Consider the following 19,103-nt stretch of genomic DNA (forward strand, 5'->3'; position numbering starts at 1 on the left):
ATTTGCAAGATCAGAGGGTTGAGTTCAGAGTGGAGAACATGCCAGCTGACAGACATCCATCACTGAAGGAACTTTTCCTCTTTAGTCGACATTCATGTGTTTTTAGAAAGCCTTATTTAGAGCTACAGCAGAGGTCAGGATTTCAGACAGTAGTGGCTGTTCTACTTTCTTCCTCTTTGATTCCAGACATCAATCCCAGTAACTTCCAACAGCTTTCAGTTTCCTGGTGATTTTCAGCACAGACAACTAAATTCACGGCACTGACTGGCATCCCAAACGCTGAAAATGTCTCTTAAAAGCTGGAATTGGGTCATTTAAACAACCTGCTCACTTTCCCTTCAGTCACAGTTTCCAAAGTTGGCTAAGCTGCCCAACCGATCTGCCTGTGGCTTCATAGTCTGTGTGAGACAGCTTGTAATTCCAGCCTGGTTTACATGGAGCAACAAGGTCCAAGTCTAGAGGAAAAACATCATCCTCAATGAGAGACTGTGGCTACAGACAGAAGCTCAAATATAACCTGGTCTGTAATGACCGAGCATGTTTCCATTGAGGAAACACAGATTGATAGTAAAACACATCTTTAATTGGCAGCTCCTTTAATTCTAACTGAATGATGAATAAAAACAGGACGTTCCACTCAGAGTCATGACGGGTTCTAGATTTCTGCTTTCTGGTTTTACAAGTCTGGATCTTCATGTACTGAAACTCTGTCACTGTTCTTGCAAAACAAGCTGCTGTAATTATTTAAAAATCTTTCTAAAATATATTTTTCCTTGGATCTCAGATCATTTGTAAACAGAGACAGAAAATGCAACTTTGATGAAATTTCTCTAAGTTTCCTTTCAGTTTAAGTCAGAATGAGCTCACACCGAAAAGAACTAAAAGGTCTAGAATTAGTTTACTTTACTATATTTCCTGTGAATGATCTAAACATGCAGGAGGTGAAGTTTGTGTTTAAAAACAGTGAACAGAGAATAGAAACGTAACTCTGTATGAAGCTCTGAGGAAATTCTCTTCTGTTCCTCTTCAAACCAGGAATCAAACTGTTAAATTGTTATTTTGGTTCCTTTTCAATGTCTTTAAATGTCTTTATTCTTAACCTCAGTGTCATAAAGAAGTCTGTTAGAAGAGGATTTGGATTTCCTGTTGCAATATGTGAAGCTGCAGAGCATCTTGGGTCTCTGCAAAGCTCTTCAGCAGATATCCACTGTCTCTGACATCAGAACTCTGGTGCCAGGCCTCAAAACTCATTACTTGTCCAACCCCAGCAGCCATTGAATGGATACCAAAGAAAGCAGATGCCAGTGTAATTCCTGAAGTCCAGCCTGAGATGAAACAGAGCTGTGAATAAGGATCGCCTGCAGACTCCCCGTCACCGATCCCTTTGAGTTCAGACATCATGATTAATGTTGGTCTACCTGTTGAATGGTTTTATTCAACCACAGAGGGCGACAGACAGGCAGCAGTCTGAGGGCGGGAAAGATGAAGCTTTGGAGAGGCTGGATTAAGATTAAAGAGAAGCTGCAGCAGGTTGCTGCTGAGCCACAGGTTTGGAGAACAGCAATAATGTCAGAGGAATAACAGAAGTTCACCTCAGGCCAGAAGGCCAACCTACAATATTGTGGAAAACATGGGCAAATAAACCCTTCCTGACCTTAACTAACCCCATTACATGACTGGTCAATCATTGCATGTTTGCACAAACTCTTAGTAAAAGTCAGTTCCCCCTTTTAAATGAAAATAAGCCCAAATAAACAATAATTACACAGAGGCTAAACGCTTCAGATGGTTAGTCACATCCCTGGAATAACTACTCTGGATAAACCCCAAAGGAACCCACAGCTGAGAACCTCAGAACCTCTGAGTCATGGGCACATAATGTGACAGGAGTAATCAGTTGTGGCATGGCTATTTATAGTCCAACTGTTTCTTTTATTTGTCTGGATTTCACTGAAGTAGCAGAGAGCAGAGATGCTAACTTCAGCTTTAGGCAGATTGAGATGGTCTAAAAGGAAGATGGACAACTTTGTTTATGGATATTTTCATCTGTTGTTCTGTCCTTCAGCTTCCTGGCCAATCAAATCAAACCATGACTCTTTAGCAGCTAAAATTTTTTCAAGCTTTTTAACATAATAAATTAAACACCATCATCAGCAGCGCAGCAGCTCCTAAACAGACATTGTTTGTCCATTGGATCTCTAATCCTCAGTGGCTCAGACAGCCTGCTCCTTTCAGACTCCTGCCCGCCTCCCTCTCCTTCCCTCTGGGGGCCGCTGCCCCTGAACCGGCCTAAAGCAGCAGCAGGATGTTCGCAGCCTCAGCCTCTGTGCAAGGAAACATGAGCAGGCGCAGATATTCAGAGTCCCGGGCCGCCGGATAAAACCAGAGGAGGAGACGGCGGTCCGTGTGGTTGGAGCTCAGAAACTCAGGCGGGGAACATGTGAGCGGGGCATGGGCGGCTGGGAGCGGGATTATTGTTCAGCACAGCCGAGAGACGCAGGAGGGAGCCGGGGAAGGTAACTACTACAGATCCACTGACTTGTTGAGTGAAAGGACAGGTTCAGATGTTCTGGAGGCGCAGCTCCAGCTGCTTCAACCCAACTTTGAATCAGTCACATGACTGCCAGCATCACTTTAGTCGATGTCAACGAACTATTCCAGCTGTTTTCCACGAAGCTGCTGCTGCTGATGGATCCGCGTCCGAGACAGATCAGCTGATAATAGCGATGAAGCTGCAGAGAGAGAAAGAGCAGGTCGTTTCTGAAGCAGGAAGTCGGTTGATTTGCTTCAAACTAGTTTCGAGTCGCTTTAACAGAATTCACCTGAATTTCTTCCTGTAGAATAAATGAGATTTGCACCATCCACAGTCTGGTGTCTCTCCGTGGGTTTTCTTTTCCCCCCACAGCGCAGCAGGAAAGTGGATCTAGAACCAGTAACTGTTCCGCTGTCCTTACCGACTCACCCCGGATTTATATCTTAGCTGATTGTGCTAATTAATGCGCAATGAAAGTGCGCAGAAAGAAGCGCCTCTCCGCATTAGAAGCGGGAGGAGACTGAATGAAGCAAACAGGTTGTGATTGTTTCCAAAGAGACACAGAAGTGGAGTCAGAGCGCCGCGGCTCCGCTCGCCTTTAACTCTGAAGCTGCTGCATGTGGAGGAGTTTAGATGAAGGATTTAGTTCATATGATCCTCAAACTAAATGTGATCTATTCTTCCGCAGGAGAGACGCGGGGACAGTTTTCTTCCACGAACCTTTTGGATTCGAGCGCAGCAGAGAAATCTGCGGACCGAGCGGCCAAAGATGAACACCGTTGTGTTTAACAAGCTGAGCAGTCAGGTCCTGTTTGAGGACAAGGCGAAGGAAGTGGAAATGAGCAGCAGAAATTACCTGGAGGTCATCGACGGCCAACATCCAGATCTCCTCTGCAGCAGCCCGGCCATCAGAGACAGCCAGGCGGCCAGACACAGGCGGAGCGGGTATGTGAGGCTCTCTGTTCTGGTAGAGGCTGCTGCTCAGCATGCGTGGATGTGGGTCGGCTTTAGTGGGTGAAGGAACCCACGGGGGGGACTATCTGACAGCCTGGTCAACCTGCTGGTCACTCGTTAGCCGAGTGAGAAACGGGGAAAAACTCTCCTCAGATCTCCGGGATTAAATCTTCGGGTTTTGCGAAAATAAACGCAGCAAATGAAACATTTAAACTAGAAACTTAAAACTGATATGGGTTTAGATTTGAAACCCATATAAATATAAAGTCCAACAGCAGAGTTTTTAAATGAAAAACTATAAATCAATTCATGAACATGATGGAAGTTTTTCTGTTGTGCGTAAATACGCATTTGCTCCAAATTTGGCTAAAATGATTTTAAAACCGTCTCCGTTCAGATTCCTGTAGTTCCTAAATATTTTCGTCCTCAGGTTGTGATGTAGAACAATCTGATAGATCCGATAATAAACCTTTTTCTAGTCTGCTGCTGATCTAATGAACATTAAAGCTGCGATCAGAATTAAGAAGCAGCTGATATTTGTTCCGACCTTCAGCATCTCGAAAATATTCAATTTATTTGTTCAAATAAAATTTATAAAGTACATCACCATGTACTTTGATATGGAAAATATCCAAAATATGAATAATCATCTTTTTCATATTGATATGAAAAAGATGATTATTCAAAATGTTGAATAAGAAGGAAGATAAACTGGAAACAGCTGGAAAAACAGGCCCAGATGAATTCCTGACTGGAGCTGCAAAGGAAAACATTTTCCGCTTCTGTTAAACATTTTTAATCAAAATGTTCAGTTGGAAACTTTAACTATAAATAATGTTTATTTAGCAGATGCTGTATTTTTTTTTTAGCCTAACTGAAATCATTTATTAAAATCGACGTGGAATTTCATCATAACAGGATGAATTATGGCTCAGGAGTGAAAAAGGCAGGTGACCCGAATGCAGAAGCCTCAGGTTCCAGTCCTGACCTGATGACCTTTGCTTCATGTTTTCTCTCTCTCATCATCCACTCTCCTGTCTGACCACATCAAAACCACCAGAACCAGAGAAAATCTCTCAAAGAAACAAACAAACCAAAAAAAATCCAGGATGAATTAAAACCAAACAAAGTCTAACATCAACATGTTGGCAGCGTTAGCAACACTTTTAATCTCGCTGCCTGAATTTACTTACAGTTTCATATAAAATAATTTTTCTTGTTGGATACAAATGAGGAACATTCTCTAACAGAGCTCTGGGGTCAAAGGTCAGAGTGAAATGTGCTCCACGATGTTCAGGCTGGTCCAGATTACAAGGAAAATATTTGGAGAACCAGAACCTCGGGCCCGCTTTGAGGTCCGACTGAAATGGGTTCCATCTGCAGCCAGTGGAGCTGTTTTGGGAGCTAAAGGAGAAGTGGAGAGCAGCACCATACTGACATCTGCAGGTTCAGGTGTTCCTCCTGTGGGTTCAGGACGTTTCTCTGATTCCTCCGTCGACATTCCTGACATCTGCATGCTGAAGCCCTGTGGTGTGTCCGGTTGTTTGCCTGCGTCTAAATGCTGTCCCTGCTGGTGCACAGGGGTCGTCCCAGCGGCAGCAAAGTGCGACACAAGCGCCAGGCTCTGCAGGACATGGCGCGGCCGCTCAAGCAGTGGCTCTACAAGCACAGAGACAACCCGTACCCGACCAAGACGGAGAAAATCCTGCTGGCGCTCGGCTCGCAGATGACTCTGGTCCAGGTGAGACGCTTTCTTCTGCTCTGATTCCAGTAGGAGACAAAGAAAAGTCACATAGACAGGAGAGTGATCAGGCTGCTGGAGTTTAGATGTTCAGCTTTTACTGTTCCTGAATGTTTAGCAGCAGCTGAGCAGAAGTGAAGTGTTGTTTCCTCTGCCTTCCAGATCCTCCTGCAGCTTCTCCTCTCTCTGCTGAGCGTCTCAGGCTTTGATTGTTTCTTCCTCTTTCTTCCAAAAGCTGCAGCTCAGCTTCATCTCATGTCTCAGAGAGTCTGATGTTTACCTGTTTGGAAATTATTCACAAATGATTTTCTTTAGATATTTCTGAAATATTCCTACGTCTCAATATGTAAACCTGTTCTGATGCATTAAAGAGCTCCAGAGAAAAACTGTCATTTCTGATAAAGATTTGAGTCAGGAATATTTCTGCTGCTTTGATCTTTATGGTGTCTGGAGAAACCAGTGAGATGTTCAGAGCAGAACTGTTAGAAACTCCTGATGGCTCCAAGTTTAGAGTGAACATCTGAACTTATGACAACCTGACTGCTGAGAGGAACAACCAGCACTGAGTGCAGCTGTGTGTGTGTGTGTGTGCGTGTGCATGTGTGTGTGTGTGTGTGTAGAGCAGTGTTTTCCTCACATGGTCACTCTGTACTTTCTCTGCTTCTGGTTTCTGGGAGCTCTTGATGTTGGACGCTGTGACCCAAAAACACACTGACAAACCTCACACACGCGTGTGTTTGAGTGTAAATATCATTAGTGGGGTCAAAGGTTAAAGGTGGAGAATTTGTTAAAATTAGGCAGGAGGGTCAAAAGTGCAAAAACCTGACATCAAATGAGAAAAATATTTAAATACAATATTAAATATTGATAAATTCATCTAGAAATTAATAAACTAGATTTTCTCTCAAGGAAAATCTAATTTATTACTAAAATAATTCATCATATTTAGGTAAAAGTTTTAAATGTATTAAAAGAAGAAAACTATAAACAACAAAATTCAAAAGTATTGTAGAAAAATCATTATTATTTGATTATTTATTGATTTATTTTTCTATTTTCTGATTTACAATCAGTCATAAAATAATTTCCAATTTTATTGAAGTGATCATTTATAGAATATTTATTTTGGAAAAATGGTTTGATGCAAATCAGTTCTTGATGTAAATATTTTAACTTTGTTCTGTAAAATATCTAAAGTTTTCTTCAAACACCAAAAATCTGTTTTTGTTCCTGTTCTCCTTTGAAGAACCTGGTTCTTTATTTTCTCTATTTTCAGTTTCTGAAGGATAAAAAAAATCTTGTTATTTATCAATTAGGAATATGAAAACAGATATTTCTAAATCTTTAACCTCTCAGTCTTTTAAAATATGTTTGGACTGAACAAGTGATCGTTTTGTCCCAAAGTGTGAACAGAAACTCAGATGTGACCATGACGTCTTTCTGTCTTTCCACTGATTGCTGCTGAGGACAGCCCAGTTCTTCCACTGTTTAGTCCAGACTGAGCGCCGTTAAGGCTGCCAGTGGCGTTGAACGCGTCACTTCCTGTGTGTTTTTCCCTGGAGAAGCCGACCTGGCAGCAGGTGTTAAACAGCAGCTAAATCTGTCATGTTGTAGCGTAGCCGTTAGCTTTGTTCCATGTCAATGTTGTGAGATGGAGCCCATGATCCGGTGCCGTCTCCATGGTCCCTGAACTCCATCTCCGTGGTAACATGCTGTCTCCTCTGGGACCTCCCGTCCTCATGAGGACACCGTCCCTTCCCCTCCCAGTCCTGCTGGGCTGCAGACTGAAGACGGTGGGACGGTCCTAGTTAATGAGAAATGTGATCCTGAAGGACAGAATGTGAAAACTAAGTAGTCCAGCATGAGGCCGCCGTCCCCGGCCGTTCACAAGCAGCTTGAAATCTACTGAGCATGAAAAGTTATTCCAGTAGAACATCTAATGGTCTCCACTCCCAGTGGAAGGAAGAGCAGCGGCTCAAGTGTCTTTTTTATTGGATCTTAAAGACAGAGATGGAAAAACTGTTTTATTGGAGGGAGGCTGGACGTGTCCAGAGTAAGCAGGATGGGGACGTGTGTCTCAGTCAGAGCATTAGATCATGAAAGGATGCGTTCACTGGCCGTCAGCTGATTCTTTATATGCAGTAAAAAGCTGAGAGGCTTCAGTTTTCCTGCAGAACGAGTGTGGACTCTAGACATTAACACGTCTTCCTGTTTGCCGTGTGTGTCCCCTTCCTGCTTTGTCCCCCTCAGGTGTCCAACTGGTTCGCCAACGCCAGGAGACGCCTGAAGAACACGGTGAGGCAGCCGGACCTGAGCTGGGCGCTGCGGATCAAACTCTACAACAAATACGTTCAGGGCAACGCCGAGAGGCTGAGCGTCAGCAGCGACGACAGCTGCTCCCAAGGTACGCCTCACCTGCTGCTCTGAGGACAAACTGTCCAAACTGCACAAACACTTGGATATGATCTTCTGAGCTCAGAACCGGAACACTGTATGTTCTCCTTCTGTCAGTCAGCGGAGCTGAAATATGTACAAACACACGCTGGCTCTCCTGGGAAGGTCCGGCCCGTTTTGGTGAGGAAGCGTTAGAAAGTCAAAGTTCAGTCTTCCTGCAGTGAATGAGCAGAAAGTTCAGAGCGCTGTGGTGTCAGTAATCTCTCCCTCAGTGTGTGAGGAGGAGAAGCTGAGCGTGTGGCTCCCAGAGGAATGTGTGCCTGGTGTTTGTGTTGTGTGTGCCGCAGGCCGCTGCACCACCAGAGGCTCCGTATATCTCCCTGTCATATTCTGGTTCTGGAGCGATCCGCAGCCCGCTCCCACTGCTGGCCCGTGTGCTGAAAGGCCCTCCATTATGTTCTGAAGCCTGTGCTTTTGTTCCAAAGACTATTTCTGGGAGCAGATCTGACCCCGCTGACCGTGTCTTCATTCCACTTACTGACCTGAAACGGTCCAGCTGGTTCTGGAGCTGCAGCAGCAAATCCAGGCTAAAGTAAAACATGTTTTCTGCTTGGAGTCCAGAGCAGACGTGATGTTCTGATCAGGAGAACAGTTTGATATTTTTATTGGATTAAATCAAAAGGTCAGATTGTTTGGTGACAGAGGAGATGCTGGAAGAACCATGTGGTTCTGATTATTGGAAGCGCTCATCTTAATTTGGACCAGGCTGAACCAGACATCTAACCCGGCCAAATGACAGAACTGCAGTCCTGGCAGCGACAGAATCTGAAGTGAAGAGTCTCTGATTCTCCTGCTGCCAGAGAATCTCTGGGTTTTCATCAGAGTTTTATCTTCCTCCTGTTTCTTTCATCAGGTGGGAAGCTGGGCTTTAATTCAGTCTCCTCAGCTGCAAAGCATTCTGGGAAGGATTTAATGCTGCAGGGGACGAAGGTTGAGATAGAACCAGCATTCATTACGTTTTGGTTCTGGGTCTGAAGTCTGAACTGGGCTTTTTGTTCTGGAGGCGATGCCAACATGTGGGCAGGAGCAGCAGGCTGAAGTCTCCTGGTTCTGCTGTTTGGATTAAAGATTAGCTCCAAATAACCGTTTTCCTTCAGACTGGGAGAACAGAACCGAGACAAGAACTGAACCTGGAGTCCAACATCTGATGGAGGAAATGAGTCATTACAGTTTGCACTTCCACTGATTGTTTTTAGTGACTTTATGAGCACAAAAAAACTGATGGGACATAAATGCAGCAACCCAGATGGAAATGGAGAGACTGGAACCAGTCAGTGCCACTGGTTTACATCACCATATGTATTTACAGGTCTTATGCTGCAGTCTTTGCTATTTCTGCATCAATGTGACCAACAACAGATGTTCTTTATCCATAGAGAGTTCTTGTTTTATGTTGAGAGAGAGACTTGAAGACGAGATTCCCTTCAGGTTTTCATTGTCAGTAGAATGAAGAACAGACCTGAGAGACAAACCAACAGAGATCAATTCAGACAGTTTTCCTTATCGGCTGTGGAGAGTTGAGTTTCATTTACACTGTTCTATGTTGTTAACTGATCCCAGTTAGGAATCGGGACAAGAGCCTGAATAAAAGTGATATATATCTTATACTACAGATCACCATGGCAACAGAACTTTGTTCTAACGTTTTAAGAGATGGTTCTTGTTGTGGAGAAGACTTCCTGACCTCCACCAACAGAACAGTCATGTGAGCATGTCCTGATGTTGCAGATGGAGACAACCCTCAGAGGACACAGAGCGGTCCTGAGGATCTCACCAAGCCCTTGTACCAGAGCGTCATCAAGAAGGAGGGCTCCCCCATGGTGGGCGTGGCCATCGGCATGGACCCAGGGCTGCGTTCTGCCGTGGAGGCCGAGGACTACGTGTCTCCACCCAAGTACAAGAGCAGCCTGCTGCACCGCTACCTGAATGACTCTCTGCGGCACGTCATGGTGGCCAACGCTGTCATGGACGCTCGCAAGAGGAACCACTCTGGCTCCTTCAGCTCCAACGAGTTCGATGACGAGCTGCTGTCGCCATCGTCCTCTGAAGCTGAGGCCCACTTCGTCTATCGAGCCGGTAAGGAGACCAGTGACTCTTCCAGGAACTCTCCAACACACCACATTCCTCATGTCTGATCTTTGTCTTCTTTCTGGACGGTTGTTTTCATTCCTTCAGCTTGTCCATTATGTCCAGCTGTCTGTCCCTCTACAGGATCTCTAATATCTCTCCTGCTAACTCTCTCTCTTCTTCCTCTAATTGAACATGTTGGATGTGTTGCTGAATCTTCTCCTCATGGCTGCTGAAATGGAGAGGCTGTTCAGGAGCTTCTTGAAGTGTTTTGTAAAATTTAAACAAGGTGCAGTTCATCTGAAACACACAAGCATATCCAGTAACCTGCACACTGTCAAACCCACACACACTGAACCACTGGTTGTCTCTGAGGCCGTCCAGAGAGGTGGGAGGAGCTTCACCTCCAGCTAACCAGGGACTAACAGGTCAGACACAACAAGGCCATGTTGAAGACTTTCAGGCTGCTGTTTGTCCCGTCTTTGTTCCTGCTGTGGCTCCAGATGAGAGAGCAGAGCAAAATGTCCGACAGTCTTCTTGACACTGAGAGTTGAATGTGGGACCTTTGCAGTCCAAAGCGTCTGGAGGCTGCAGGAGTTCCTGCAGCGTTTCTGAGATGTAACCAGTGAAGGTCAGCTGTGTTTGTATCGGCTGAGAACACTGGGTCTTTGTTCAGGTGGACTTCACATCCAGTAGTAACATTTTCCCTTTGTGTTGAACACGACCAGAACAAGGAGGGTCCGGATCTGAACTGGATTGTTGGAGGGAAGAGCTGCTGTTATTGTGTCTCTTTTGGACAAAAGTGTTTCTTCTTGTCTGAGTGTGAAGCAGACAGAGTGTGTGTATCTGAAATGAATCAATGAGTCCAACAGGAACAATTAAAACCCTTTGACCTGAGCCAACATCAGGCTGTTTTCACTGCTGAAGCTTCACTGCAGCAGATTTTATCAAGACAAATCCCAGAAGAGCTGAATTCATCTGGCTGACCTGCTGCCTTTAATAGACACTGACTGTTTTATCTCTGGTTGTTATAATTTCTTGCCGCTGACGTCTCCCTCTTGGCCTCCTTGGACCCTGATACATTTACACAAATATTACTCTGTTACATGTGACAGAAGCTTGTTGGGTCAAACGCAAAGATTCATTCAAAAGGGACAAGCTCATCCTTGGAAAATTAGATCTGATCCAAATTAGAATAAGAGTTGAGGAAATAAAATTTTCATTCCACATCTGATTTTTGAGGAACAAAGCAAATAAAAAACTGTGGAGAGAGAGAGAAATGTTTTCAAGGTCAGGTTTTTCTCATTTCCTGAAGTTTTTTCTCCTGTTTGCTGCAAATTCCAGATATTTCTTTAGAGAACACATTCTTCTTTTATAAAGAGTTTTATGTTTTACAGCGAGAGACAAATGTGTCGGCGTGCAGCAGGTTTGACATAAATCTGTTCTTCTATCACCTCCACAGAGGACACAACGTCCAAATAAATCTGATTTAAGATTCCTGAAAGCTTCCAGCCCAGACTGGGTTCTGTTCTCTGGCTTCAAAAGATCTTCACATCTTAAGTTTGTCCAGGGAGACTTTTGGTCATATTGTCCAGTCTGTAACAAAGTTGTGATTGGACTAGGAACAGTGGTGAACCTGGTAGCCGGTGTCCCATTGGTTCAAAGTCCAGAACTCCCGACTACAAAGACCAGTCAGACGTGGCTGCAAATGGAGATTGTGGAATGGCTCCAGTGAAAAACTGAACTTCAGTCGGCTTGAAAGGAATCGCACTGGTGAAAGGGTTTTTCCTGAACTCAACGAAGCAACAGAGTTCCATCACACAGGGTCAGAGGTTTCATGGCCAGTGAGCCTTTAATGGGGTCTTAAAAGGCAGGAATCTTGACGACTGTTTCCCTTCGCCGCTCGGCTCCAGATTTGGTTCTGTATCATGTGAATCAATACATCCCAAATGACTCCTAATGATTCGTGGACACAGACTCCATTTGTATTCCACGGTTTTACCACTAACATTCCAACTGGACATCATGAAAACGGCACCAGAGAGCAAAATCTGGATATTTTTCCCCAAATTGATCACAAAATAATGGAGAGCTTGAAAGTAGTTCCCCATCTGCGTACTCAACCTAATGAAGGAAACAAAGCAGCCATGATGTGTAGAGAGAAAGCAGTTTGGAGGATTTCTTTTTCTTAGAAAGTTAAATATGAAGTGATGTTAAAATGAGATTTGTGACATGACTGCTTCCATATTTTTGGTCTAAACCTGATTTCATTTACCAATTATATCTGTCTGACTTCCCTTCCAAACAGTGAGCCAGCTTTTGGTTGGTTTTCTTTATGGACGACAGTTGCCGGGTCTGACTGATTAGCAGTGAGGTGACTTCAAATATAAATTAGCATTTGTAGCCACAACTTGGTACTTCTTCAGTGGCTAATCTATGCTGTACATTGTCCCATTTTTATATCAATCCATTCATTCATTCATTCATTCATTCATTCATTCATTCATTCATTCATTCATTCATTCATTCATTCATTCATTCATTCAGCAGAGTAATATCCTGAAGGTGACAGGAGAGACCTCGCTCCACACAGGAGAACTGGATGTCAATGAGACACTCGCAGGTGGTGATAAATGAGGACGACTCGTCCCAGGAATCCAGGGAGCTGGACAGGCTCTGGAGTTTCCTCAGAAAGAAGAAGGAAACAAATAGAAGAGGATCTAGCTCCAACCAAGACTGGCTAGTTTCAGGTTAGACTTCAGAAAACAAAGAGGAGGTGATGAAAGGGACTCAGGGTGAGACATAATTTAAAAGGTGAGCGTAGTAAAGCCACTTAGTCTGGTTTATGGTCAAATAAGGGATTTATTTTTCTAAAGTAGAATCCACAACTCCTGACTACTGTTGGTTCTGGCAGATTTGGAGCCCTGGGCAAACCTGTCCTTCTGCCCCCCTGTAACCAATTAAAATGCAAGCAATTATCAGTCCTCTTTTGGCTTACTGTCCCATTACTGACACAGCAAGCAACAAAAACTTACTACACTGCACATGCATATAAGTAGCGGATGAGCTGCATTTTATTTTCTAACTCTTGGGAGTTTCCACCCTTTCTAAAGCCACCCTGGGCAACTGCCCCTGTAGCTCATATAAAATACCCACCACTGCTCGTGACGGCCATCTATGAAATAGTTGTAACAAGTTTTTTGGGGCTTTTTTTTTTTTTTTTTCAAATAACGTTCAGACATAAGAAATGTGTTGCTTCCTGCTGCTAAGAAACACTTAGCAGCAGGAAGCAACTTGGAGCTAAAAACTGACTCTGATTTAAAGACACTTTAGATAAACCAGCTGAAAGCCTGGTGGGTCATAGGAAGCGGTTTGTGTGTGTTAGTGTGTTCCTGTCAAACCCACAGCTTGGTGCTAGTTGCTAACAGCAGCAGCAGATGGTAACGATGGGAGCAAAACCAGTCTCCACCACAGTCATCTGAACAGGTGGAGCACCACTCCCTCTTTGATAAACTCCATCTTTTTCCTCTCTTCTCTCCCTCCTCTCGCCTCAGTGTTCAGTCAGCCAGTATTTTGGATTTTCCACCTCGATTCCAGAAACCAGCAGACATCTCAGCTTTTCCCCTTTGGGGCTCCATAAAGCGTGCTGTCAGAGCGGCCCAGAGGCAGCAGCAGAGCTAACTGAGAGTTCAGCACAATGGAGGAAAGAAGCAGAAACTGGGCCAGTGATTTATTGCTGATTTATTGAGTTGTTGGAGCTGCTTTTGTTTTGAAAAATCTTAGTTGCAGATGTTTTAGGCAAGAAGGTTTGGAAATAGACCCGTTGAAAGCAGAGGTGTGTCTCCAGATTCTGTGATTATTTGCTACCAGAGGAACCAGTTGGTGTCTGTGTGTATGGTAGCTTAGTGAACCAATCAGAACAGACACACACTGAATCACTGAAAGCTAGGGATAGAAAACACACACACACACACCCACCCGCACACGCACACACACACACGCACACACACGCACACACACCCACACACACACACACACACACCCACACACACACACACAGGCACACACTTTTCGTCCAGGTTGGATGAACAGTTCCCATCAAACTGTGAAACTGGCTTGTACTTTTAGTGCAGTGATTATTCAGAGAGATTTTAAATCAGAACCAATCAGCTTCAGAGCAGAAAAGATTTTATATCTATTTCAGCTGGACGGAGATCCAGTCTGTAAGAATTCAAAGCTAAAGTTTGAACAACTGGGGCGCTGTGGTGAACACGACCCATGTATGGAGACTTTAGTCCTGATGTGGGTGTCACAGGTTGGAGTCCCGACCTGATGACCTTTGCCACGTGTCCCCTGTCTTTCCTGTTTGACCTCTCTTAAATAAAGGCCACCAGAGCCAATAAAAACAGAATTCAGACGTTTTCATCACGTCTCACAGCGTCTGTTTGATTCAGCTGCTGGGATGGTCACCCTGGATCAGGGAGGAGGTTTCCAGAACACCTCGGGTCACATGGAGGACAGAGGATGGAGACCGAGGGAACGTCAGTGAAATAGAGACTCACAGATAAAGCAGGTCAACAGCAGAGGAAAAGACGGCACAGCAGGGAATTGTGGACAGACAGGAATGTGAGGATATTGTTGGAAATTTCTGTCGAACTACAACCTGAACTAAAACTGAGTGGTTTGTAACTCTGGTTTATCACATCCTCATCTCCCTCTCACACATTCCTTCTCTTCTTCTAAAGAGAGAACTGTGGTGAGTGAGGTCAGGCTCCGCTCTGTGGTAGAATCCAAAAATGAACCAGAAAACAAGCGGGACATTTCCTAATCAGGGCCGTATCAGCCCCGAGCGTCTCAGGCCTTGTCCTGTCATCATGGCTCAGACTGCATGGGAAGCAGACAGAAGAGCAGCGAGGAGATGGAGAGTCTGAGGCTGGTGGAGCTGCAGAGATGAGATCAGTGGATCAGGATGTTTGGAAACTCTGGAGGCTTTTAAAGCAGAAAGAGAGGTGACCAAGATAAAGCTGTAAAATCAGAGCAGTTTAATGTTTTGGCTTTCATATGATGTTGGACTTTTATATTTATAAGAAAAGATGCAAGATGAAAATGTTCCTCAAGAAAAGGACCGACTGACATGCAGGAGGAGCAGAGTGAGGTTGTAGAAGACGGGTTTCCTGTGTGATGGATTTGTTATTAACAAAGACTACCTGCTGCGCCTGACACTCTTAATACCTCTGGACTAAATAGAAACTTTCAGGTAATTTTCCTCTTTTGAACATTTTCTGCTCATCCAGTCGTCTCTAGCTGGTAAAGACCAAACTACTTAAATGTTTAGTGAACTTCAGGAAAGCGCCTGGAGGCTGCACAGCTAGAAAGTCCAGATGTTCTGCTGTCTTTTAATGCCTCATGAAACTTCAAGCTTGTGTTGTCATTTTCACTGCTGGACAGATCTGAGTGAAGGCTGGACGTGAGACAGAAGACAGGTTGAGGCTTCAAAACACCAAGAACTCTCAGTAAACAGCTGAAGTAAACACTCTGGCTGCCATAAAGACAACTTTACTTTCATTGTTTAATGACTTTGCTGTTCCTCACTAATGTTTCACAGATGAGATGGAGATTGGTCCCATTGAGGAGGGGGGAGGAAAGCCAACAGGCGGCCATCTTTCTCCCCCTGACTCACTCACTGCCTTTTCATTCCCTCTCAGATCTGTTTCGCTCCGTCTTTTTCGATCTGATTTCTTCAGACGGTTCAATTATGCTGGCTGGGCTCCATTTGTTTTCCAACTAAATATTACATCCATGGACTTTATGAGTCATAAGAAACATCTTTCAGCTCCATCCTATCAGTCACCTTTACGCTTGAAGCCTTCTTGCTAAAACGTGATTTTTTCCTCCAGCATCTTAAATAAAGACAGAAACCAGAGCAGCACATGTTTGCTGAGGACACGGTGTCCACTGAGAGAACAAAACACAAGTCAAAAATCACACACACACACACACACACACACACACACACACACACACACACACACACACACACACACACACACACACACATGCATCCACTAATCTGCTGAACATGCAAGTTCTCATCACCAGCCTTTGTTTAACCAGGATAAAACAAACTTGAGATTAAAAATCTCTTTTACTAGAGTGTCCTGGTGTTCTGACCCAGAAAGTCTCCTGAATTTTTCTCTCTCTGCTTTCAGAAGCCACAGACCATGGATCAAGTCAACATGACAAGTGAGTCGACCTTCTCTCCCCAGATATCCTGTGTCCAATCACCAGCTGAACGTGAGCTGTAACGCTCTGTGTTTTGTTCTCTCTGTGCGTGTTGTGCCGGTCACCAGGGGCAACGGTGGCGTCGCAGCGACGCAGAAGGTGAAGGTGAAGGCCAAAGATGAGACGTACTGGAAGGAGATCAACGCCGCCATGGCCTTGACCAACTTGGCTCAGGGGAAGGACAGCGTCTCCGGGACAACCAGCTGCATCATCCAGAAGTCCTCCCATATAGCTGAGGTGAAGACTGTTAAAAAGGTTCTAGCTCTGACCTCCTCCCATCCAAAAGTAGAAACCAGCAAACATTCCTCTCTCAGCAAGTTTGAACTGAACTCCCCTTTAAATGAAGAGAACTGTTACTTATGGAGGGAAAAGGGCTTGTTTAAAGCTGAAGAAGAAATCATTTTGTCATGTTGAAGTTCCCGTTTTGTACCATTTCCCTTCCATTGTCAGTGCCTTAACATTCCCATTCTTGAAGCAAAAAATGTTTGTAATGTTATACTATTATCCAAAGTGAACTTATCTGGTGGTAAAAACTAGCAGTACAATAAGCTGGGTTAGGATTCAACATGTAGTAGAAGGTACATACATCTGATTAAATATAATTTATTTAAGGTTAAAATTTTTACTTTAACATACTTCATTGTGTCTTTAATGTTCTGTGTCAGTGCTTCTTCCTAGTGCAAAGTGATGCCCACTTTAGCAATTTTTAATTTGAAATCTGAATTTTGGAAGCTTTTTTTTCTTTTTTCTATGCCAAATCTTAAAGCTGCGGTATGTAAGTTTCATCTTTTTTTTTTTTTTTTTTTTTTTTTTTTATATTTGTTGAAACTATTTGTTGTAACATTATGGTGTGAGACAGATAAGCTATTGAAGCGCCGTTGCCTTTTCCCAGTGCTAACCAGAAACCACCAATCAGAGCCTGGAGGCGGGTGTTAGTGCTGTCAATCACCCGCCTTGTGGCAGGGCGAGAGCAGAGCCTCACCCTATAAAAATTACAGACTACAGCTTGAAGGCTTTTTAAAATCTTGTTCTATGGCAAATTCTTAGATTTCAGTATTCAGTAAATGTAGTACAAAGTTCTTTTCCGTAGCCAAGACCCATAAACATGATTTTGAAGACATCAAACTGAAAACAGTCTGATTACCAGACTCTTACCACAGAGGTACAGCTGCCTCAAATTTAGCACTAGATTAGCCTTAAACCCGGTCACCGTGATGCCTGTGCCACGGCTGCCTTTTCTGTTCCAGTGAAATTAAAAATTTCTGTGAGAATGCTCAGTTGATCAGGTGCTGATGTGAACCTTTGCGTGCCTCATGGTTGTGTTGGAGTTGCCTGGATGTCTGGTTGTTTTGTTTTGGTCAGTTTTGTTTATTCAGGCTGTTGCATTAGGATCATGTCTTGGCATCCAGTGGAAAGAGTCTGTTTCTGGAGAAAATACTTTTCCTAATGGTGCACATGTCATAAAGTTTTGTGGTGAGCTTGGAAAAGCTCACAGTTGTAAAAAAGAAGAAGAAAAAAAAGAAAAACCTTCTCATGTCCTTGGGAGAAAGTGAAGTTGGCCCTCTGTGCTGACTTTTAATTTAATACGCCTTCAAGGTACTGTTCATGTGTTTTGAAACCTAAAGTGTAACATGAATTGCTCAGTTTGAGTTTTATGACATGCAGTCTGTTGTTATGGTCAAGGACTTTGCAAAAGAGTGAAGTTGCACAGTGATTTTTTTTTTTCTTTTTACATGTCTCGAATGTTTAACAAAAGTCTGTACTTAAAGTTCGTGGTTGGAGAGGTGTTTCAACAAAATGAAAGAAAGCTCAAGAAATGAGGGGTGCCTTTGCAAGTAGAAAGAAAAGAGTCAAACCTGCCAATCCCCAGTAAGGCTGTTGGCCTCCTATAGGTGTTTATATACATCGGATCCAGGCAGGGAGGACCTGGATCCATGCCTTCGTCTCTGAACGGAGGCATGGGCCTCACAACTTGCACACTGAGAGGAGGCAGGGGAACATAAGGAGAGTTCAGGGACAGAAAGTCTCTGCTGCCCTAAAAACCAGAGACTGGTCACACTGGCTAACCCATGAACCCCACTGTGGACCAGACTGTCTGAGGGCTTCAACAAACTCTCCACTTCATCTGGGAGGATCCAGTCCATGTTTCTTCATACCTTACCTGCCTTGTAAAGTGACTATGCCAGCTGGAGTGTGAAGCCTCCCTCAGGGAACGATGGTTACCTCCCTGATACGCCCGCATTACGGCCAGCCAACAGAACCCTGTTTGGGTTGACAGTAAATAAACCAGGGAGGAGGTGAAATGAGGACAAACAATGAGGCTCATTCCAATCATTTTGTAAATGAAAAGGTTCTGTATCGATGAACTGAAGTCATCGTCTGTGATCCTGAACAGAACTGATGCTCTAACTGGGAGAACCTTGTTCCCCTGACAACAGAGGAGTCATTATGGATATTGTAGCATCACACAGTAAATCAGGACACGTAGAGATGAAACGGAATCAAGATGTTTTCATTATTTATATTTAATATGGCAACCATCAGATTTTTTTTTAATGTTGACTCACAAAGTGAGATTTTTTATTTTATTTTATTTTATGCTTATTGAAATGGAGACTGGATGTTCAGTCCAATGACCAAATACATATCTCCCTTTTGTTTGATTTGTTTTCACGTAAAGTTGTTTTTTTATGCTGCTTTGTAACAACAATGAATAAAACTCTGAATGAAACGACGGCATCCTTTCTACACATCATGACACGGAGGTTCACACCAGCTTGCCACTCAGAAGGGTGCAATTTATTTTATCTGGGGACACAATACGTGACTTGACAGAGCATGAAGAAACTAAGCGTTCGCTCTTACCTACTGGTTTTTGTTTCATGACAAAGACTGGACCTGCAGACGGATCAGTCTGGAGAACCAGTACCAACTGTGTTTTTAAAACATTTTTCATTAATGAACATCTTTGTGTACAATACAAAGAAAAACAAGGAAACAGAACACAATATATTCTAAAGTTTGCCAGGGTTGTAGCTTTAAACAGTAAATAAATCGGTATGAAAAACAAAA

General features: G+C 43.7%; 1 protein-coding gene across 2 annotated transcripts; it reads left to right on the plus strand.

Moving 5' to 3' along the window:
* The first annotated feature begins 428 nt into the window (after nucleotides 1-428).
* Nucleotides 429-18,734, plus strand: LOC122824143 (homeobox protein Mohawk-like). Of its 2 annotated transcripts, none has more exons than XM_044104388.1 (7): nucleotides 429-2,516; nucleotides 3,222-3,478; nucleotides 5,069-5,228; nucleotides 7,479-7,632; nucleotides 9,411-9,758; nucleotides 15,959-15,992; nucleotides 16,100-18,734. In XM_044104388.1, the coding sequence occupies exons 2-7, from the start codon at nucleotides 3,303-3,305 to the stop codon at nucleotides 16,443-16,445; spliced, it is 1,218 nt and encodes a 405-aa protein (XP_043960323.1). In that variant the 5' UTR covers nucleotides 429-2,516; nucleotides 3,222-3,302; the 3' UTR covers nucleotides 16,446-18,734. The 2 variants fall into 2 exon arrangements, with proteins under 2 accessions (XP_043960323.1, XP_043960321.1); XM_044104386.1 differs by lacking the exon at nucleotides 429-2,516 and adding an exon at nucleotides 2,565-2,753.
* The last annotated feature ends 369 nt before the right edge of the window (nucleotides 18,735-19,103 follow it).

The sequence above is a fragment of the Gambusia affinis genome, linkage group LG21 (assembly GCF_019740435.1).
Source record: "Gambusia affinis linkage group LG21, SWU_Gaff_1.0, whole genome shotgun sequence".
NCBI classification, from domain to species: domain Eukaryota; kingdom Metazoa; phylum Chordata; class Actinopteri; order Cyprinodontiformes; family Poeciliidae; genus Gambusia; species Gambusia affinis.